The 24,484-nt window shown below is 42.4% G+C and overlaps 1 protein-coding gene across 2 annotated transcripts in view; it reads left to right on the forward strand.

Annotated features, from left to right (window-relative positions):
- The window catches only part of GPR139 (G protein-coupled receptor 139), a 45,668-nt gene extending 23,971 nt beyond the window's left edge, over window positions 1-21,697 (forward strand). The window contains exon 2 of one of the 2 annotated variants that reach the window (XM_033217844.1): window positions 17,240-21,697. In XM_033217844.1, coding sequence (XP_033073735.1) covers window positions 17,240-18,174 — 935 coding nt within the window. In that variant the 3' untranslated portion in view covers window positions 18,175-21,697. The remainder of the gene's footprint in view (window positions 1-17,239) is intronic. The other variant, XM_033217845.1, reaches the window with a different exon arrangement.
- Window positions 21,698-24,484: the final 2,787 nt, after the last annotated feature.

Consider the following 24,484-nt stretch of genomic DNA (forward strand, 5'->3'; position numbering starts at 1 on the left):
CAAGAAGCTACATAGACACTGGATTTAGAGAGAAAAAAGTAGAGGAAAGTAGTGAGATCAGTCATCACACATATAAAGGAATACCATGAAAATGACAGCAAACAGATGGATGTCACACAGACAGAACCTGGGGGAGTCCATCCATTCGTCTAACCATCCGTTCATCCATCCATCCATCATTCTTTCATCCCACAAACATTGATGGAGTGCATACTCTTTGACAGCCCTGTGATAAGTCCTCAAGGTTTAGAGTAAAGAGATACAGTCCCTGCTTTCCAGAGGCTCCCAGTGAATGGGCGATAAAGATCTTGAAGGATATCATCATAAAAATGTGTTAAATACTCTGGCCAGTGAGGTGCTTAACTCAATGCATTGAGATCAGAGAAGGTTTTAAAAATAGTCTTCTAGGCAAAGGGTTGTGGGTGGGGAAGGTATTTCAGGCAGAAGAAATAGCCCATGCAATGCTATAGAGGTAAGAAAGTGTGTTGCACGTTCAGGTAATGGCTGCTAAAATGAAGTGGCAAGGTGCATTTGCAGGGGCTGCAGAAGGGAGCTGATGGTGCGGGAGGTATCTTGTGGGTTGTGCAAAGATTTTGGATGTTGGCTGATAAAGCAGAGGTCTCAAACCAGCAGCCCATGGACCACACTGTGTATTGCGATGGGGTGTGTAACTGTGTTGCTTGCAAGCCTCTCTGGAAACATTGGAAGACCTGACCACAGTTGGCTGTCATTCCCTCATGGGAAACTACCAAGTGGAGCTAAACGGTGACCACCTTCCTGCAATGGGGCATGCAATATCCTGCTCACCGGAGATGCCCATATGGCCTGCCCACTCCACACATTTATATTTCCTGCCCAGGCCCTGTCATCATTTGAGTTTGCAAGACCTAACGCGGTGCCATTGAAGGAAGCAGGGAGTTTGAAATGACACCTCATGCTGCCTTGGGATGAACTATTTAGTAAGCTCTCAGCACCTTGAGCCTAAGGAACGGATCTTGTACTCTGGGAGCCTGACTCAGGCTCTGGCACACTGTTGGGCATCACTAAATTTATGTTGAACTGAATTGGATTCATGTAGAAAATTCTGGCACAAACCCTCTTCTCAGGGAGCTAATGGTCCCCAAAAGATCTCTCCCACACACTGAACACCAAATTAATTTCCAATTACCCTGGATTACATCACCTGATTCATTTTCTGCAGTAAACCCTAAGTACATTCAAAACTGTTAACCAGCCTTTTGCTTGTCTGCAATGTTAGGTTAATCTATATTCATAGTTATTCTTTCATTTATTCATTCAACAGGTGTTTATTGAGAGCCTACTGTATACCAGGAACTGTGTAAGAACTTGGCAATATATTAATAATAATCAACAAAGCAAGCACACTTCCTGCCCTTCCAAACTTTTACCCTGTTTAATAGTGATGATGATAAAAAGTGTATAGCGTGCCTAGTACCAGGCACTTTCCCCGTATTAACTTATGTAATCCTCATAAAAGCCTGTGATAGGTGCTGTGTCAGCATACTTTTCATAGATGAACAAACTGAAGGCCCAGAGAGGTTAAGTAAATTGCCCAAGGTCACACAGCTTGAAGGCTGCAGGGGCAAGTTTGAATCCCAGCAATCTGGCTCCGGAATCTGTACTCCACCACCTGTCTTTCTGAGATGATGCTAGGAGCCCCTGACACGCCTTCTGAATCCTTAAAGTGGTGGCCATTATAATTGTGGTCAGCTTTCATGACACCTGCTGCCATGGAACCCTGGGTATGTAAATGAACCATAAATCATGCTCTGGAACCTCGGTATAGGCTACTTCATTTTTCCCCCGATGTCACATGTTATTGCTTTTTCTTCTTTTAAGTTGGAGACACTGGATGCAGACCTAATACGAGGAAGGAGCTAGAGGATGCAAAGTCAATAGTTGCTGGTTGCAGTTTATATACGCCTTAGCTGCAGGGCATGCAGGTCAACGGTCCCTTAAAAATGATCCCTAAGGGCTGGGTGCAGTGGCTCACGCCTGTAATCTCAGCACTTTGGAAGACCAAGCCAGGCCTCCCAGGTCAAGAGTTTGAGACCAGCCTGGCCAACATGGTGAAACCCTATCTCTATTAAAAATACAAAATTTAGCCAGGCATGGTAGTGGGTGCCTATAATCCTAGCTACGTGGGAGGCTGAGGCAGAAGAATCGCTTGAACCTGGGAGACGGAGCCTGCAGTGAGCGGAGATGGCGCCACTGCACTCCAGCCTGGGCGACAAAGTGAGGCTCAACCTCAAAAAAAAAAAAAAAAAAAAAAAAAATCCCGAAGAAGAGAAACTTTAAGACTAGAAAGACAGCTTGAGTCACTGACTAAAGTTTGTTTTGTTTTTTTGTTTTGCATGATCATAGCTCACTGCAGCCTCCAATTCCTGAGCTCAAGTGATCCTCCTGCTTCAGTCTCCCAAGTAGCTGAGACTACAGGCTTGCACCACCACCCTCAGTTGATTTTTTAACTTTTTAAAAGAGATATGGGGGTCTCACAATGTTGCCCAGGCTGGTCTCACAATGTTGCCCAGGCTGGTCTCAAACTCTTGGCCTCAAGAAATTCTCCCACTTTGGCCTCCCAAAGTGTTGGGATTACAGGTGTGAGCCACTGAGCCTGGCCATTTTTTTTACTGCTTCTGTTTCTTCACTGTCACTCACAGTCCCTACCATTTCCAGATCCTCGAGTGCCATTCTCCTCAATCTCCCCCTGCATGTTTCTCTGAAGCCTTCCGTTGCCATAAACTCAGAACCCAGAACTCATTGCTGCTTCCTCTCCAAGTGCCCAAGAAAATGCCTCGGTCTCCTGGCTTACACGTACCAAATGGTCATGTAGCCTCTTTCCCTCTCTGCCTCCCTCACTAGAGGGTGAACTAGATCTGCCATCCCTCACCTACAGCCCCGGCGCAGAAAATGACACGTAATACATATTCAGCACATGCTATGGGAATAAAAGAAGTCTCAGAGAGATGAACGACTTACCCAAGCCACAGAGTTGGTTGGTGGCAGAGCAGATTTCTACTGGGTCAGAATGGACTGTAAGCTCCCTGTGGATGCAAATCACTTGTGTGTTTGTGTATCGCTGCATCCCTGTGTCTGGAACAGTGCCTGATTCACAGTGGGCAGCTCAGTAAACATTTGTTGAATGAATAAGTGAATGCCCATCTTATTTAATTCTTCCTTTGTCCTTGTCTTCATGGGAGAATGAGGCAGGGTAATGGAAAATGATGGCTTTGTGTTGGCTGCATTTTGTATGCACAATTGATAAGCTATTTGCCCACAGCTAAAAATACCTACCCCTGGCAGCCATTGGGAGAAGCAGATGGATGATGCTTAGCACAAGATGTTTAATCAAACAGCGACAACCCAGGCAGAGCCTCAATTAGCCTCTGACACCCCAGTGAACTCCAGATGAAGAGCACAGATGCCTCTGATTTCCTGTTGGTCCCCTCACACCCAGTAACCATCACCCCTGTGTCCACAAAACAGCAAAAACTAATAAGCATCCCCTGGCCAAGGCAGTCACTAGCTGGAAGTCAGTAGATGGGCAGGACTGGCAGAAGCTGAGCACATGGGGCCAAAACAATGGAGAATCAGCCAGTGGGGAGCATTATTCGCTTTTGAAAAGGGGCGATGGGCACGAGCTCAGTTGTATGCCCTGGATTTCGAGGAGGTGATTAGCTTATCCCCACTGATTCCCAGGGGCAGGGAGTGGCAAGCATTCTCAAAGGCCATACGACTGCTCTGAAACTGATTCTTCTCTCAACTTCCCTCATGCCTCATATGTGCCAGCTGATGGACACTGTTTAAAAATACTAATGTTACAAAAGAAAACAACTGGCCCATTTCTATTTAATAGTCAGTTCCCTGAGCTGATTATGGAGGTATCTGGACAAGCAAGTGCACCAAATGCACTCTAGAGTCTAACTAATTGTTTTTGAATCCTGGGTCTAGCACACACTTACTGTGTGATCTGGGCAGATTCCTTAACCTCACTGAGCCTCAGTGTTCTTGTCTTTAAAATAGGGATATTAATAGTAGCTATCTCATGATGTATGAGGATAAAATTTAGTGCAAGTAGCCAGGTGCAGTGTCTCACACCTGTAATCCCAGCACTTGGGAGGCCGAGGCTGGTGGATCACTTGAGGTCAGCAGTTTAAGACCAGCCTGGCCAACATGGTGAAACTCTGTCTCTACTAAAAATACAAAAATTAGCTGGGTGTGGTGGCAGATGCCTGTAATCCCAGCTACTCAGGAGTCTGAGGCAGGAGAATTGCTTGACCCCGGGAGGCGGAGGTTGCGGTGAGCCAAGATTGCACCACTGTTCTTCAGCCTGAGTGACAGAGCAAGACTCAGTTTAAAAAAAAAAAAAAAAAAGAGCACAAGTGAAACCTCTGGCAAGTGAGCCAAACACAGTCAGTGCTCAATAAAGGGAACCGTTATTATTAAATGTACCAGTCTTGCTCAGGTGTTGGAGAGTGGGAAAGCTGAAAGAGGCATTTGATACCATTGCATACAACTTTAGTCAACTTCCTCACCCTTTCAAGCCTGAGTCTTTTTTATCCATAAGAGGATGAAAATAGTGCCTACCTTACTAGTAAGGATTAAGTACTAAATATTTAACAGTAGGTATTAGGTATTGCCTGATATTATAATGTTAGGTAATATATCATATTATAGATATGCAGTATACTTGGCGTATATGAAGATGTGAGCTCAGTGCCTAACATGAGATAAGCACTCAATAGTTATTAGCTGCTCTGAGGGAACAGTAGGGATCTCTTCTTTCATGCCTCTTTACCTTTGCACATTGCCGTTCACTCTCCCTGGAGAGCCCTCTTGTGTCTTATCTGCCTGTTAAACTCCTACTCATCTTCCCTAGATGTGAGCCACGATGCTGTCATTATCATTATTATTGCCTATTATGAACTCGTTCATTTTACAGATACGGAAACTGAGGCCTTAAAGAAGGAAGGTGGCTTGTCCAGGAGCAGATAAGGGTCTATACATCAGAGCCCAACCTAACAGTGTAGATTCTCCTGACAAACTTGGGAAGTCTAAGGACATTTTCATCGATTGAGTCTGAGAAATAGGGTCCTTTCTAGAGCTAGTTCCCACAAATCAAGAAATATACCAGAAGACTGTTCCTAGAATTGCCAGTGCTTCTTCTCTCTCACTGAGCCTTTGCCTGGTTCAATTTGTCACCTTAGCAGGACTGATTGTTATGTGTCCTTAATAACACGACTGCCTATTGAGTGGTTTCTTTAGGCCAGGCTCCGTGCTAAGAGGTCTGTGTGCACAATTCTCTCTAATCCTCACAGCATCCCTTTGAAACAGGTACCATTTTTACTACCATTTTATTGGTAAGGAATCCGAAGTTCATTGTGTTTACACAACTTGTCCAAAAGCACCAGCTAGAAAAGTGCAGATCTAGAAGGCTCATCTGGATCTGCCAGGTTCCAAAATACATGTCTCTGGTTTTAAGTATCCTCTCCTCTCTGGTAACTCCTCTGCTCATTGTTTGCTGGAGAGCCACCTGCATGTTCAGGACTTGTTCTTGTAAAGCCCTGACCCCATCTGTCTTTGTGACAAACTCCCGGAACTGAGAAAACACCACTGCATTCATCACTTGGTACAAAACTTGACCCAACATAGTGCCATTGAGTCCTTTCAAGATACTTCATCTTACCAGCTGTGCCATCTTCAGCAGGTGGCTTACCCTCTCTGAATACCAGTTTCCTCATTTGTGAAATGAAGACCAGAAGCCTATATTCTACCCGCACTGCCATCTCCTTGTAGTTGTTGTTGTTGTTTTTTTTAATCAACTCACTTTTTAAATAAACCGACCTTATTATATAAGCAGGTCTTTATCACTACCCTACACGGAGAAATAACATTCCTCTAATACCATTAAAACTAAATGCATAATTTTAAAAATAAATATGTTCATCAGTGAATCATATAAAATCATCTCATCTATGCAAAGCCACCCAGTACATAGTAGGTGCTGCTCAACATAGAATAGTAGGTGCTGCTCAACATAGGACAGTCATTAGAAAATGAACTTTGGTACTGAGATATACAGTTTGAAAACCATTGGGTCTGTTGGCTAGCTTGGATGTGGTTTCATGATCGAGGTCTAGCAGTTATTATGGTTACCCAATGAAGCTGTCCCTGGTCAAAAAGCCAGAACCAATTCTGCTGTCAAGAGGAGGTCAATTGGTTGGCAAGGCTGACTCCAGCCCTGCAGCCTGGCTGCTGACTCACCTTTCTCCATTGCCCTGAGTCAGACTGTCCTGGGATAGCAGCCATCTTATCTCTTGCTGCCTACTCATCAGCAAGGAAGAGACTTGCTAGGTCTCAACTGTTCTGGTCTACATTGGAAACCATCACTTCACTAATTTCTAGGAGAAGCCAGGGAGGCTGCACCATGGATCCAGGGCCCAAGACCCCAGGGACAAATTCACAACATATGTTCCACCTTGGCAGACATCACCAATCCATCAAAGCACCACTAAGCCCAGGGATGGTGTTAGAATACTTTCCAACATGGTACCCAGACAGCCATTACCAATAGACTGAAGATGAAACATGATCCCTTACAAAGGGAGATACAAAAAAAAAAAAAAACAAAAACAGAAAATGCTGATTCTAGCTTTGAAAAGAATCCATTCAAGTGCTAAAATGTAGTTTAAAAAAAAGAAAAAGAAAAACACAAAAAAGAGGTCTTCCCAAGAAAAATAATAGAGAGGAGATGATAGTGAAGCTACAAAGAAAATTAAAGAGCTATCAAAATGGGAACTAAAATTTTAAGAGAACCAAGGCTATTTCAGAGGATGCAAGAGACAACTGAATCATCATGCAATAATGGCTTTTAAGGGTTTGATTCTACAGATAATCACCAATGTTATTCTCCACCAAGCAAAGAAACAAAGTTGAGGGTAAGGTTTAGAATACAGCTGCAACTAGAGGGCTTAGGGTAGAAGCAATGAAGCATTTCCTGATAGGTTAACAGGGTTGTTAGTGCCTGGGATGATTCATGGGGAGAAGCTAGAATCTTTGCTGGCATTCCTTGAGAGCTTGACTCTCTCCCACTTATCTTTGCTTCTAGTGCAGGTTCCCACCTCCAGAAGATGCTCAGTAATTGTCTGCTGAGCTGAACTAGCCAAATGTTAAAAAGTAAAAATAGCTAATGTTTTCCGAGTGCTTACTATGGGCCAGGAACTGTGCTAAGTATTGTGCCTATATTATTTTGTATATCCTTATAATATCCTATGTGGGTACTATTTATCATGATGCCCATTTCACAGATGTAAGCACTGAGGCTCAGAGACATTAGCTCACTTGCTCACCATCACACAGTTAGTAAATGGCTGTCTTGGGATTTGAACCTGGGCTGGCTGCCTCCAGAGAGTCTACTCTTAACCACTATGCTCCCAACTAGAATAGGTTCTTTGGTACCCAAATATTTTGGGTAAGAGTCAGCTTGCAAAAAAATAAAAATAGCCCTTTGGGGAACCAGAAAGCCATCCCCCCAAGGGGTTGTCTTTCCCATGGTAGGAGGGTGCCACTGCCTAACCTCTACCTCCCTAGTCTACAACCAGTTTCATGCCTCTACTAACCAACTGCAGGAAGAAAGCTCCACATTCCCAGTTTTCTGCCTTGGGGCAAGAGGAACAACAGGAAACAAGGATGGCCACTGGCCAGCTGTCAGTGCCTGATACTGGAGACATATGGTGGGACAGCAGCCCTGCGGAACTTTTTCCTGCTTCTCTCCTAGGGGACCACTCAACACCGAACCTCCTGGAGACCTCCCAGCACCTTCTTCAGAAGCTAAAAGACTGACCACCAAGTCTCGTCAGCATCATCTTTTTATTTACCCTTCTTCCATCCCAGGGTCCAGAGTGGGGCAGGTAACAGTGAGGGAGGTGGCAGCCACCAGAGGCAGTGCCCCATCATACGATTCAGTCTCTACCCCTCAGCTGATCTAAATAAGGGCATTGCTGACTTCTTATGTAGGAGTCTTAGAAATTGATCTTCCTAAAAATCCATCCTTGGAGCACCTCCCAGAAGCAGGTAAAATAACACCGTTGCAATTGTCCACAATGCCAGGAGTCTGCATAACATGAGCGCTGACTCTTCCGATGCAAAAGATGGCAACTTTGTCAGAGAGAGATGCTTTTCTTTTCTTCTCTTTTTTCTTTTCTTTCTTTTCTTTTCGAGTCAGAGTCTCACTCTGTCGCCCAGACTGGAGTGCAGGGGCATGATCTCGGCTCACTGCAACCTCTGCCTCCCTGGTTCAAGCAAAGGAAGAGATGCTTTTAAGTCACAGGGGATGGTGACTGAAAGGGGTGAGTGGCTTCTGTTTTCAGAAATTTAGGATGCAGAGAACTAGGATTTGTAAAAGGTCACTCCAGGAATCTAATGATCCCAAATAGGCAATTCTCTTTCCTATTCTTAAGACCCCTGTGGACTGAGCAACTGTGCTCAAGAGTGGCCTGCTCTTCTTCACATAATTGCCATTGCAATAAAAAAAGTTCTTCTTGATATCTAACTTAAATCCTTTTGTAGCCTCCAACTTGAGCTCTTTTCCATCTTGCAAATTCTCTTAGCTGCCTTTAGGAGGGAGGGAGAGAGGGAGTGAGAATACGAGGAAAGTGGAAGAAAGGAGGGAAAGAGGGAAGAAAAGTGTGTTACCCTTTAAACCAGCATTTCTACTTTTGGGAATTTATCCAAAAGAAATGCACAAAAATGCTTCATGAACTTAATGCTTATAGTAACAAAAATAGTCATAATAAGTAACGTCCAGCAATAGGTGAATATTTCATGAATATCATTAACATATGGAAAAATCTATTATTTATGTCTAAGTGAAAAAATCAAGTTGCACAACATTATTGTATAATCTGATTTTGTGGGGATAATTATTATTACTAGTTGTGCTATTATTGTGGGCATATAAGCATCCTGGAGATATAAACACCAAGTGGCCAACAAACTTCTGGTTATCTATTGCAGCATGGCAAACCCCAAAACTTAAGAGGCTAGAAGCAACAATTTATGATTATTTGTCATGGTTCCTGGGCTGACTGGGCTCTGCTGGGTGGTTCTTGCTTCGGGCCTTTCATGCATTTGCAGCCAGTGAGCAGTGGGACTACACTCACTTGGGAACTTTACTGAACTGGATATACATGATGGCTCATTCCCATGGATGACAGTGGATGCTTGATATGGCCATGAGCTTTACTGAGGCTTTCAATCAGAGGCCCCACACATGGCCTAAGTGGCATGTGCCTCTCACAGAAAGGCAACTGGGTTCCAAGAAGGAGCATACCAAGAGCATGTGTTCAAAAGACCCACTTGTGACCTAGCCTCAGAAGTCATGCAGTATCAGTCCTGACATAATGTACTGGTCAAAAGTAAAGTACAGTGCCAGCTCCAACTCAAGGCATGGAGACTACATAGAGGAATGTCTACCGGGGGCATGATACGCAAGGGTCCGCCTATGAGGCTAGCTGATACATTATCCATGCAAGATGGGATTTTGACAGACTTTCCCCTTCTAATTTCTCTTTTTTTTTTTTTTTTTTTTTGAGATGGAGTCTCGCTCTGTCGCCCAGGCTGGAGTGCAGTGGCCAGATCTCAGCTCACTGCAAGCTCCGCCTCCCGGGTTTACGCCATTCTCCTGCCTCAGCCTCCCGAGTAGCTGGGACTACAGGCGCCTGCCACCTCGCCCGGCTCGTTTTTTGTATTTTTTAGTAGAGACGGGGTTTCACCGTGTTAGCCAGGATGGTCTCGATCTCCTGACCTCGTGATCCGCCCGTCTCGGCCTCCCAAAGTGCTGGGATTACAGGCTTGAGCCACCGGGCCCGGCCTCCCCTTCTAATTTCTAATGTAGTCATTAAATGTATAAACTCTCCTGAGTTTATACATTTAACAGTTTGGTTTAATGTCCTGGCTCACCACCTAGCTGTGTGATCTCAAACAAGTTACTTAACCTCTCTGAACCTCAAGGCTTTTAAATCATGGTACCCACTACACTACACAAGGTAGTTGTGAAGATTAAGTGAGATATTGTATGTAAGTTGCTTAGAAGTGCCCTGAGCACAGTGGATACACAATAAAAGTAGGCAAATTCTATTACTATTATTATTAGATACTGATATAATGTTTAATTTTTGACAGGTGCATATTACTTTTGTAATTGAAAAAATAGTTTTTAAAGACAAGAAAAAGGCAATGTAGCAGAACTAAAAGATATAAACTCAGAACTCCCAGTTAAGCTGCTTCTTCCAAGGAACCTGCAGAGACCCCTTAGTCATCACAGACACAGAAAATACCTCTAGAAGACCTTGACCCTTTCTCTCTGGGCCAGCAGACAATTCAGTGGTGTGGTCTGATGACAAAACCTGCGTTGTTCTCTCAGCCACTCCCCAAATCCTCCCAAGCTTGAGCACAGTAAGCTGCAAAATACGGGAAATGAATTCCCTCAAGAATATAACCAAGAAGCTTTGCAGTCACAAAACATGGGCTTTTTATTATCCAGGAACTTAAACCCGTCCGACGACACCACTGACAGAAAGGATTTGCTTTTTAGAAGCATTGACATTTTGGTGGTAAAGTTCAGCGGGGCTTGCTTGGATGGGATTGGTTGGGTTTCCTCAACAATGGAATCACTGGCTCAGTTTGACAGGAAAGCTCAGAAATGGAATTTCTGACAGTGAGGACTTCAGTTTCTTCATTTACTCACCCCTTATAAATACACACAGACCCTGTCAACACCACTCTTTCCCTTTGGGGAAAATGTGCCACTGTAGAAATGAAAGAATTTTAAAATATGGAGAGTTACAGCAAATGTCAAGCTTTTAAGAGTTGAAGACTCTACCTTTTCACTTCTTTTTCAGAAAATCAATACACAGGCACGGCACCATTCCCCTCTGGGTCTCCTCAGCTCACACTTCTTTCTCCCATCCCAAAGATCTCCTACATGTTCTTGATGTTGCCTTGGGGGAAAATCTACCTGTACAAAAGAAATGGGAAACTCAGTGTCTGCGGGTTAGTTTCTCAAGAGAGGCAATCACTAGAAACTTAAGGAAATGTCAAATATGAATACCTAGCAATTTCACTTGGAGTTGATGACTTGCCTGACTTAAAGCATTAATTAGATGGGGCTGGAATACTTTTAAAGAGCTTCAATATGGAGAATTTTTAGCACCACACTTCAAACAGGGTTCAGCTGGGGAGGAAGAAAAAGTGGGAGAGTCACTCTCTATAGAATATATATATATACACATATAGCACTTTTACATACATATAGAATATATATATATAGATTATATATATATATAGCACTTTTTCTGGGGATACCCTGCCATTTATACATCCTGCCTCCTTGGGAAGCAGGGATGTGAAAGGGAAAGCAGGCATTGTTTAATGGATGGGGAGGAAAAAAAGAGGTTGTGGCTGAGTATGATGACTCACGCCTGTAATTACAGCACTTTGGGAGGCTGAGGCTGGTGGATCACGTGGGGTCAGGAGTTCGAGACCAGCCTGGCCAACATGGTGAAACCCCATCTCTACTTAAAGAAAAAAAAAAAAAAAATTAGCTGGGCATGGTGGCACGTGCCTCTAATCCCAGCTACTCGGGAGGCTGAGGCAGGAGAATCGCTTGAACCTGGGAGGCGGAGGTTGCAGTGAGCCGAGATCGCATCACTGCACTCTAGCCTGGCCGACAAGAGTGAAACTCAGTCTCAACAAAAAGAAAAAAAGAGGTTGCAAGAAATTATGGCACTTTTCTAAGTCAGGGGTAACCTAAGGAACAGGAATCGCATTATTTATGTTGAGAACCCTTTTCTATGACCAAAAATAAACAAAGCAGAATCTAATAAGCCAGAAAGTCAGACAGAGCTGGGGTCTCCATTTTCATTTTTCTCTGCCTCCCTTACTTGTTCTGTTTGTGACTTTGAGCAAATTATCTAAAAATGCCAGCCTTGGTTTCCTCATCTCTAAAATGGGAAATCATTTTCATGTCTCTCTGTTCTATGAATATAACAAGCTGATTCCCATCACAAGGCTGTTGCACTTGCCAATCCCACTGCCTAGAATCTTCTTCCCACAAGTATTTGTATGACAGATCCCTAGATCCCTTCTTTTTTCCTTTTTTTTTTTTTTTTTTCTGTGACAGAATGTCACTCTGTAATCCAGGCTGGAGTGCAGTGGTGCAATCTCAGCTCACTGTAACCTCTGCCTCCCAAATTCAACTGATTCTCCTGCCTCAGCCTCCCGAGTAGCTGCATTATAGGCACCCACCACCACATCTGGCTAATTTTTGTATTTTTAGTAGAGATGGGGTTTCACCATGTTGGCCAGGCTGGTCTGGAACTCCTGACCTCAAGCGATCCACCACCCTCGGCCTCCCAGAGTGCTAGGATTACAGGCATGAGCCACAGCACCTGGCCTCCCTTCTCTTCATCCTTGATTGGACTGAAATGTTGCTTTTAATCTAAAAGTTACCACCCCATGAATCTGTCTCATCCCTTGGTGTTATTCTTCCTAGTATCACATCTGACATTCTCTTGTGCATTTGTGTGTGTGTTTATTTATTGTCTGTTTCCCTCATTATACTATAAACTCCATGGCAAAAGGGAATCTGTCCACTTTGTTAATACCTGTATCTCCAATGCCTCATCCAATGCCTGGCATAGTCAATGCCCGGTTGATATTTGTTGCATGAATGGACTCTCAGGCAATAGCTACCATCCATTAAGCACTTCCCACATGCCAGACACTGTTGTTACCACTTTATTGAAATTATCTCACTTAACCCTCAGAACAACCCTATGAGGTGGATAGTCTTATTAACCCCACGATATGGTTTGACTATGTTCCCACCCAAATCTCATCTTGAAATGTAGCTCCCATAATCCCCGTGTATCATAGGAGGGACCCAGTGGGAGGCAGTTGAATCATGGGGCCGTGTCTTTGCCATGCTGTTCTCATGACAGTGAATAAGTCTCATGAGATCTGATGGTTTCATAATGGGGAGTTCCCCTGCACAAGCTCTTGCCGGCCACCATGTCAGATGTGACTTTGCCCCTCATGAGCCTTCTGCCATCATTGTGAAGCCTCCCCAGCCAGGTGGAACTGTGAGTCAACTAAACCCCTTTCCTTTGTAAATTATCCAGTCTTGGAAATGTCTTTATTGGCAGTGTAAGAACAGACTAATACACTCCATTTCATAAAGAAGGGAACTGAGGCACAGAAATATTGAATAAACTTGTCTAAAGACAAGGTGGTAATAACACCCAGGCAGCCCAGCCCCAGATCCCACACTCTTAGCAACTGGATTCCCATACCCTTGATTCAATAGACCTTTAGACCTCAACCTCCTTACAGCTTGGGTTCCATGAAGCTCTGACTATATATGATTAGGTCAGAGGAGCAGGGATTGCAAGCCAAGCCTTTAATCAGAACCCTTCACCAAAGCTTTTGTCCTTTCCTTATCTTTTCACCAGCAGCTCCTGTACACTGTGTTCTCATTTATCTCTTTAATACTTACCACTTATATGATGTTTCTCCATCTCTGAGTAAAGACTTTAGGGGTATCCACCAGAGTACCCAATGTATATCCACCTTAGGCCTATGCACAGGCATTTGCCCACAGAAAGTAGATGCTAAATACTTTTTGGAAAAATTTCTGGATGAATAAAACATTTTGAAGTGCTTTTCAACAGAACACAACAAGGCTGTTTAATAAAAGAGAGCTATAAAATGCAAGAATGCTTACAAAGCAAGCAGAATTCAATATAAATATTCTTTGTCTTAATAAACCGAACTCTTCATATTTCTCCCCCTCAGAACCTTTGCACTTGCTGTTTCCTTTGTTTGAAACACTTGCTCCTTCCAAGCTTTCTGCCTTTTGACCTCTTCCTGGTCTTCCAAATCTCAGTTCTGATTCCTACTCCAAAACATTCCTTCATAGCATTCACTAGAGCTTGCAGTTAATGCATTTTCTTTCGTGGTTCTTCAGCTGATGTTCTTCTTGCCCAACAGAATCTAAGCTCCATGCAGGCTAAACAGACCATGTCTATTTTGTTCACCATCCCCTCCCAGGACACAGCTCAGAATAGGTACATAATGCATGAATGCAGTTTTGAAATATCGAGTTTACAAATATAAAGACCTTTGCTTTAGTGGGTATTTTTTCTTAAGTAGTGACTTAAGTAGGACATATTCACCATTTTTCTCTACATTGTGTGCAGTATAGCATATCTTCATGGTACCCCCCACCCCACTGGGAATAAGTACCAATATTGCAGATTGATTTTGAGCATGGATGTTGGTCCTCGGTTTGAATCCTGGCTAATTAATATAATCAGTATCTTAACTCTCTACCACTTCAAAATGTTGTTTCGAAGTGCTTTGGACAAGAATGAGAACAGCATAGACTAAAAAAAAAAAAAAAAACTGGTAATACTGAGAGGATATGGAACAACTGGAATTCTCATATTCTGCTGTTGGGAATCTAAATTAGTAAAATTTTACAAAGCAATTCAGCAGTATCTGTTAAAGATGAGGATGCACATACTCTAAAACATAATAAATACACTTCCATGTATACATTCCACCAGATAAACTTTCATATGTAAGTACTTCTCATGGAAAGTCATGTCAAGACATTAACTTTGGTTTATAACAGCAAAATCCTGGAACCAATTTAAAAGAATGAACATATTTAATATAATAAATTATAAATAAATAAATAAATCAGTAAGTTCCTACAGCAGAATGCTATGCAGGCATTCAAATGGGTGAACTAGATCTTCATGTAGCAACAAAAATGGGTCTCAGAAATACAAAGTTGAATGACAAAATCAGTGTATAGAACGGCAGTTTCGGCCGGGTGTGGTGGCTCAAGCCTGTAATCCCAGCACTTTGGGAGGCCGAGACGGGCGGATCATGAGGTCAGGAGATCGAGACCATCCTGGCTAACACAGTGAAACCATGACTCTACTAAAAAAATACAAAAAAATGAGCCGGGCGAGGTGGCAGGCGCCTGTAGTCCCAGCTACTCGGGAGGCTGAGGCAGGAGAATGGCGTAAACCCAGGAGGCGGAGCTGGCAGTGAGCTGAGATCCGGCCACTGCACTCCAGCCTGGGCGACAGAGTGAGACTCCGTATCAAAAAAAAAAAAAAAAAAAAAAAAAAAAAGAAACGTCAGTTTCCGTATAAAAGAAAGCAAAAGGCTGGGCACAGTGATGTGCACCTGTAGTCCCAGCTACTTAAGAGGCTAAGGTACGAGGGTCACTTGAGCCCTGGAGTTCAAAGCTGTAAAGCACCATGATTGCACCTGTGAATAGCCACTGCACTCCAATCTGGGCAACATAGCAAGACCCTGTATCTAAAAAAGAAAGAAAGAAAGACTATGTAGACTTGGCACTGGACACTGCACACAGCCTGAAGCATGGTGGTTGCATCTAGAGAAAGAAGATGGAAAAGAATGAGAACAGAGCTTCTTCAGAGGAGACTTCGACTGTATCTATAGTGTCATTTCTTTCTTTAAAGAAAGCTGAAGTAAACATGGCAAAATGTTAAAATTTGTTAAATCTGAGTGATGAGTACACCAGGTTTTGCAGGTGTGTTTATTATAAGACATTTTTACTTGTGAACATTTTGTATAACATTTTAAACGGCTACCAAGAAAGGAAGAGAGACAGAGAGAGACTGAGAGAGAGATCTGGATTCTAGCTCTGCCACTGGACTTCAGACAAGGCATATAAGCTTTCTGAGAACTTAGCTTGCAAAATAGCATTATCAGTGTTCAAATTTCAGGGTTGATTTTGAGAATGAATGAAAATAAACGTGTAGAATGACTTCTAGATATTATCCATTGGAATATCATTTTGGAGTGAGTCCCTAATGACTTTCTAAACATGCTTAATTTAGGCAGACTTTTTAAAAACCTGATCAGAAATTATATAGATGTATTTTCAAAACAAATATGACCCCACAAAAAATAATACATTGCTGCTGTTTATGCAAAAACTATATATGAGGTTGGTGCAAAAGTAATTGCGGTTTTGCCAACCTGATACATGCACACTATATGGACATATATAAGCATAGATTATTTATTAACTGTAGTTTTCCTGAGGAAGGGGAATTTTGATGATTGGAGAACAAGAATAGAAGGAAAATGTACTTTTCCTTGTTATTATTTTTGATTATGTATGTGTATATAGATTACCTATTCCAAAAATAAATGCAATTTATTTTTAAATTAATCTGAAGGTCGCAATCTTCTCTGCACCTCCAATTTTAAATCTACTTAAAAAGGAAAGATCCTAAAATCCAAGCTCTGAAGAGGTTCTTAAGAGGTGATGTGGTCCCGTCTGTTTCCTGAACACATATAGCAGGAAATGCCACCTCAACCCCAAATTCTTCATGCAACTGAACAAAAGAAAGGCATGAGATTTGGGATCAGGAGATCCTATCACCATGAATTATCAACTGTGTGGCTCTAAGCAAGTTGCTTAAACTCTCAGGGCCCCAGTTTCATTCCTAAGATGAGGATAATGGCAGCACCACCTCTCACAGTTGTGTGAGGAGAATGGCGGCACCACCTCTCACGGTTGTGTGAAGAGAATGGCGGCTTCACCTCTCACGGTTGTGTGAAGAGAACTTGGGCATCACCTCTCATGGTTGTGTGAGGAGAATGGCGACTCCACCTCTCACGGTTGTGTGAGGAGAATGGCAACACCACCTCTCATGGTTGTGTGAGTCTCTCAGAGCCCCAGCTTCATTCCTAAGATGAGGATAATGGCAGCACCACCTCTCACAGTCATGTGAAGAGAATGGTGGCACCACCTCCCATTGTTGTGTGAGGAAAATGGCAGCAACACCACTCATGGCTGTGTGAGGAGAATGGCCGCACCTCCTCTCATGGCTGTGTGAGGCTCTCAGAGCCCCAGTTTCGTTTCTAAGATGAGGGGAATGGAGGCACCTCCTCTCATGGTTGTGTTAGAATATAAGCACAACTTTAAAATAGTATCCACGTGTTTGTATGAGGTGCTATTTGTAATGCCGAGGTTGTCCCTCAAAAGCATTGATTCAATCATTTTGACTTCCATGGGTGTAAACAATAAACATATGCTAGGGCCCCCATAGGAGCCAATGAAGTCATCTTTGCTTCAGAGCTAAACCAGTTTTTCTTCTCTCCACAGCAAATATCTTGACAGTGATCATTCTCTCCCAGCTGGTGGCAAGAAGGCAGAAATCCTCCTACAACTATCTCTTGGCACTCGCTGCTGCCGACATCTTGGTCCTCTTTTTCATAGTGTTTGTGGACTTCCTGTTGGAAGATTTCATCTTGAACATGCAGATGCCTCAGGTCCCCGACAAGATCATAGAAGTGCTGGAATTCTCATCCATCCACACCTCCATATGGATTACTGTTCCATTAACCATTGACAGGTATATCGCTGTCTGCCACCCACTCAAGTACCACACGGTCTCATACCCAGCACGCACCCGGAAAGTCATTGTAAGTGTTTACATCACCTGCTTCCTGACCAGCATCCCCTATTACTGGTGGCCCAACATCTGGACTGAAGACTACATCAGCACCTCTGTGCATCATGTCCTCATCTGGATCCACTGCTTCACTGTCTACCTGGTGCCCTGCTCCATCTTCTTCATCTTGAACTCAATCATTGTGTACAAGCTCAGGAGGAAGAGCAATTTTCGTCTCCGTGGCTACTCCACGGGGAAGACCACCGCCATCTTGTTCACCATTACCTCCATCTTTGCCACACTTTGGGCCCCCCGCATCATCATGATTCTTTACCACCTCTATGGGGCGCCCATCCAGAACCGCTGGCTGGTGCACATCATGTCCGACATTGCCAACATGCTAGCCCTTCTGAACACAGCCATCAACTTCTTCCTCTATTGCTTCATCAGCAAGCGGTTCCGCACCATGGCAGCCGCCACGCTCAAGGCCTTCTTCAAGTGCCAGAAGCAACCTGTACAGTTCTACACCAATCATAACTTTTCCATAACAAGTAGCCCCTGGATCTCACCGGCAAACTCACACTGCATCAAGATGCTGGTGTACCAGTATGACAAAAATGGAAAACCTATAAAAGTATCCCCGTGATTCCCTAGGTGTGGCAACTACTGCCTTTGTCTAATCCATTTCCAGATGGGAAGGTGTCCCATCCTATGGCTGAGCAGCTCTCCTTAAGAGTGCTAATCCGATTTCCTGTCTCCGGCAGACTGGGCAATTCTCAGACTGGTAGATGAGAAGAGATGGAAGAGAAGAAAGGAGAGCATGAAATTTGTTTTTACTTATGCATTTATTTCCACAGAGTCGCATTGACAGCGAAAGTTCCTACCAGTTTGAAGATGCCATTGGAGCTTGTGTCATCATCCTGTGACCAGTTAGGACACAAAGTAGAGAAATAGTCTGTGATTTCGCCCTGGTACCATCCACAGTCACTGGGAACCCTTCATTTATGTAACTTACCAAACCCCAGTAGCACGTAGCTGAGCCTGCACTCTTCTTCCAAGAGCTGAGGTCGTTCATCACTTCCCTGTGCTGTTCCCAGGAGCTAACAATAATGACCGTTTCAGGATTTTTTTCAAGGTGCCCTTTGTCCTAGAGAGGGTTGTGGTCTTGAAGTGGCCCTGGCACTCCTAGCTTCAGAATGACACTGTGGGAACAGAAGAGTATTGGATCCCACCCAAACTCTGGCCAGAGCTTCTTCAGGAAATCTCCAAACCCACACAGCTGTGACCTCAAACCTGGGGTCTAAGAGGCAGTTTTCTATTTATCATTATGTATAGATTTTCTCTATCTCCTCCAAAACAAAGACCCTGCCTGGTGCGCAGGGGGAAAGGAGGAATTCTTGAGCCCAGAAAAACAAAAAAATAAGCCCACACTTGCCATTGTTTCAACCCATCCCTGTGTCAGCTGCATACGATCCCGTTACTCAAAATTGCTTCTTGTTATGGTATCACTCAAGCTTCCTAGAGAAGCTCAAGCCTGTCGAGTTGCCAACCCTGCCTCCTTGCTTGCTGAGGCCCTCACCAAATTGTTTTATTTGAAGTGACTTCCGAACTGAATTTAATATTCAAGGGTCAGGAACTGCAGCTCTGCGGGTATGAGAGGAGGTGTTCTCAGCTCTGCCTCACAGCCCAGCTGGCATTGCCATTTCGCCACAAACACAGACACAAAAGGTGCCCATGCTGACGCCTTGTCTGCCCTTTGACGCACATGGCTTAAAAGGGTGGTGCCAGTTCTTGGTAAAGCTATTTAACCCAGATCCTTTGTAAAATGATAAAATGTAAGTGTGTTTATTTATTCTACCCTGGCCTGTCCAAGGCAAGAACACTTCTAGGATGTAATAAATAGGGGCATCCCTGGAAATTGCTACTTACGTGTGCACCACACACACACACACACACACACATGCACACACACGATTATATTCCTCTTATTTAGCTTTTCTTTTTTTTTTTTTTTTTTAACTTCTCTCTGACTCCCAGTATTCGAATTCATCCCTGTTTTGGAATAAATCTGCCAAAATGACTTTGAAATTACATGATATTTTTGGTGACCAAACAAACAGCAGACAGTCCACCTGGAATACTTAGTTCCTCAGGCTGGATTTTTACTGCATTTTGTCCCTAAGTTGGAAGATATGTCTATCTTTTTAAAGGGAATTTGCAATAAATGAATGGGGTAAGAAAAGGCCCCACGGCAACACAAACCCTAAACTTCAGCCAATGCTGTCAAGACTAGCTCAATATAAACTTAGGTTATATTAGTCCTGATTATCCTAATTCTTACCCCTTTCAAAGGATTGCAATAGAATCTCATCAGAGCCAAGGATTAGATTCTAAAGTCAGTGCAAAAGATAAAACCTTACAGAGCCAAAGTTACCTTTGCAAAAGATCCTCAAAACAGAGCCATGTTGGAGATTATATTCCATTGCTTTCAAAACCTAACACAGCTAAGTTTTTCTCTAGCACTGGAACAAGTTGTTGTTTATCTGGTTGATGACAAGGCAAAATTGGCTCTCATTTAAGGACCATATTGTGTGATTCTAATGTATCTGAGAACATTAGGACCACCCTGGTGCATCAAGATGCTTCCACTGAAAGAAGTTCATGGAAGTCGTCTGATTGAGGGACAGATCTCCCATCTCCCACGGTCCCCAGGGCGTATGCTCATTGAGTGGAATGGTAAGCAGATTCTCTCACCTCCCTTAAATTGCATTTCTCTCTGTCTCTTTTTTGCCAAGCACGTGTAATTGAACATGTCTTCATTAAATGTGTGTATGATGCAATTCCACCACACCCCCTCATGAATGGACATTGACCAAAGGCTACCTATACTGAATATATATAGATATATATAAATATATTTATTTATTTATTTTTTAAACACCTAGCTCTGAAAAATGCTAGTCTGAGCTATACATGAATGAGTCAAAGTGCAATATCTACAAAGGTTAAGCAATTCCTTTTTGAGAATGTACATAAAATGGAATTTATGTATGTGATTCTCCATGCTCTCTGCGCCACATTTTTAATTGTAGGTAACAATTAATTGTTGATGTTTAGACACTGGGTGTGCATTGGGAACATTTTCCTCTGACACTTTAATTTATTACTTCTCTTGACGATAGAGGCTGTACCACGTAGTACTGTGATCTCTTTTCTTCTGAATATATTTTATATTTTGCTAAATGATATTTAAAAGAGGTCCAATTCTTGAAGGCACTCTAGGGAATTGCTGTCTTCTGCTTAAAATGCAAATGAATGCCCATTGGGTTAGGTTGATACATATCTCTTAAAATTTATTTCAAATTGTCTAAGGACTTTTAATTTATTATTATTTATAGTAATAATTTTGGACATCATGAAATGGGTTTTTTTAACTTTAAAACTTTAAAAACCTGTAAGCCTTTTCTTTCAGGCCAGTTTTAACAATAAAGCCTTGAATTTTGAAGCCTGTCATGTAAACGGCTGCTGCTGGTGGCACTAAAGCAATTGCCTTATCCTGGGTTTTTGTGGTGCCTCTTTCAAAGACGGTTAACTAGCTTCTCTCTTGCTACATGATTTGTGTCCTTGGTTGGACATTGCAATGATGATACGCACCACCATGCTGTGTCTTTTTATTGAACAACTTGATGGCTGAAATGTCTCATAAGGAAGGAAATGAGGGGAATGACAGACAAACCATAAAAGACAGACCGGAGTGGGCATGAACTTGTGTGTTGCCAACACCCTGCTATTGGAAAAGATCACTTTGCACAGTTGGTACCTCCTGGTTCAACATGGGGAGCCTACCAGACGTGAATAAAAGACTCTAATGTTGGCTATTCCAGTTCAAAGAATGGAATAGAAAGTTACCATAGAAAAAAGGCAAATGTTCATATTTTCTTAATTAGATTATATATTGTGTTTGGACTTGTTTGTATTATAATAAATTCTAATATGGTGCGCACTTGGTGTTTGGTATTTGCATCTATGTTCAAGCAATTGCAGTATGTGATTTTTATTACTATTATTTTTAATTGATAAATCATAATTGTATACCTTTATGGGATACAATGTGATGTTTTGATATATGTATACAATGTGGAATAATTAAATCAGGCTAAATTAACACATCTGTCACTTCACTTATCATTTTCTTGTGGTGAGAACTTTGAAATTTATTATCTTAGTTATTTTGAAATATACATTGTTACTGACTCACTCACCCTGCTATGTAGTAGATCTCAAAATTTATTTCTTCCATCTAACAGACTTTGTGCCCTTTGACAAACATCTCCCATTCCCTGCTTCTCACCTACTTCCAGCCTCTGGCAACCATCATTTTACTCTCTACTTCTATGAGTTTGATTCTTTTGGATTCCACATGTAAGTGAAATCATATAGTATCTTTCTTTCTGTGCCTGGTTCATTTCAGTAAGTATGATATCCTCCAAATTGCACAATGCTGGTTAAAACATTTAACATTTAAGTGGACATCTTTCTTATACATTGTGCTGGGTGCTAGAATAAAACCAGAGTTCCACCTGCCTCCTGGTTAGCAGATATACTTCAGAATTTAAGACCACTGAACTCTGTTCCCTATAATCCTAAATTAGGTAGTTTACTGGGTATAAATCTGAATTCTCTTCTGATCATATCCCTCTGTACATCTTTGAGACAGTGATGGATGTATTAATAATCATAACTGGAAATCTAGCATCATGTCTAAGAGCTTAGGCTTTGATGTCAGACAGTCATGAGTTCATGTCCCATTCCACCATTTACTAGATGAATGGCCTAGAGCAAGTCCTTGGAGATTTCCTAAGGACTATCCTCATCTAGAAAATGGTGCACAATTTAAATTTTTTCCAGTTGTCTTCAAGGTATGTAGAAACTCTGATAGTCTGGAACCCAAGATTTGGAGTCAGTTATTATAGGCTATAACTTTGCTGGCTGTGTGAACTTAAACAGTGTTCTCAATCTCTCTCTGAGTCTCAATTTTCTTTCCATAAAATGGAGCTAATTACAATTCCAGTAGGTAACTTATAAAGTGATTATTAGTAGCAGAGTTTTTAAAAAGCCTCCAATTGTACATCATTTTACAGGTGAGGATGCTAGGCCCAAAGAGGTGAATGAGCTGGGCCTGAGTGGAACCCAGGTCACTCAACACTCCATCCTTTTCACTTCACCTCATTACCTTCTTTGCAAAATTCTAAGTCATTACCTCAAAACATCACATTGTTTTTATGCCCATTTTAGAGTTGAGTATATCGCATAATTTTGCAACTCTTCAAACCCAGATCATCCAAGCATGATATATATATTATAACAGCCTCATAATTAAAACTCTCAGCTTGACCTTTCCTTGTGAGTAGAACTTTTTTTTAATTGACTCTATGTGGAATCCTAACCACAGCTCTCAAACTTGCTATGCATTTTCCCACACAAACCACCATCAATTCTGACAGCCACCCACAAACTATTGTCACAATCCATCTTTGCATCAACTTGGAGAATAAAAGTGACTTCGGAGTTGAGGGGGAAGTGCAGAAAAGCAAAGAATTTGCTGAAAGGGTGGCAAACAGAAGCTGTTGGGCATGGTCACAGCAGCCTTATTAATTTTGTCCTCCAATTCAGGGAGGCAGGATAAAGGAGAGTTGAAGGAGGTTGAACCATTAAATAATAATCCTTTTATTAGTGCACTCAGCTAAATGTGATAGTCCAGCCTCTTTGGAGACTGTGCAATTAATCCCATGTGCTTGCCAGACACAACAAGGGGGATAAGAGGCTCGTGTCTACTGGGATAAATAGATACTGTGAATTTCCTGGGCTTATTGGCAGAATGTGCCACTGTCATGCCAAAAAAAAAAAAAAAAAAAGCAGAGGAGGGGAATGTTCTGATTTAAAATGAGTAAATAGGGCCACAGGGAAGAGAGATGTCTTCTCATCAACTCTGCATGAGGAGTTGCCATGTCTTTGGAGCTTTGTTACCGAGAGAATGGCAGAATGACATTTCTCTCCACTGGAGATGGAACAAGAGAATGTGAGATTTCAACTGCAGTATGAGAGTTCCAGATTAAACCCAAAGAAGAAATCATTATAGAAATGTCTATTAACACCACAAATGATTTTCAGTGGAAGTTCTTAGAATCTGCTTTTCTGGACATATTTCAAAATGGGTTGTCGATCAGAGTCTTACAAGGAACCAAATCTCAATCAGATGGTTTCATGAAATGACTTTAACCAAAAATCTGCTAACAATGGCTTGAGCAAGATTAGGGGTGAAGCTTCCTGTGAGGAAACTTTCCATTAGCTGTTGAGGTACCTTGGAACTAGAAATAACAGGAAGCTTTACCTCTCCTAATGAAGCAATGAGAGGAAAGGATGTTAGTGGACCTCAGTGAGGTCTAGAGCCTTGGAGGAGGGACCTTCCAGCAAGAAGGGGCCACACCACAGTCAGAGATACAATGCCAGAGTGGAAGGAATGCCTCTCTCTTCCTTACCTCTGATATCATGCTGATGCCTCCCACTGGCCAAGTTCAAACAGAAGCCAGCCAGTAAAAGGCAGCAGGTGGTGCAGTCCACAGTGGGAAGATCCCAGGGCACAAGACAGTGAAGAATAATAAAGTGAGACAGGAAGCAATCACAGAATAACCACAAAGGTTAGATTCTTCTTTTACTATCACGGAACCATTAGAAAGCCACAGAGGATCTTAGAGACTGTTTCACTCAAAGATCAAAAAAGAAAGCTAAGGCCCGAAAGAGCCCCTCATCCAAAGCTACGCAACCTAGTCGTTAGTAGATCCTCTTTCCAATGATCTTTCTGTACAGTTCCCAGAAATATAGAATAGATTATATACCTCTGCAAGCTTGCTCTAAACCTTCATGGTTAGAAACTTATATTATTCTTTTTTATTATT

Source organism: Trachypithecus francoisi, unplaced genomic scaffold, assembly GCF_009764315.1.
Source record: "Trachypithecus francoisi isolate TF-2019V2 unplaced genomic scaffold, Tfra_2.0 Lachesis_group10, whole genome shotgun sequence".
In the NCBI taxonomy this organism is placed as follows: domain Eukaryota; kingdom Metazoa; phylum Chordata; class Mammalia; order Primates; family Cercopithecidae; genus Trachypithecus; species Trachypithecus francoisi.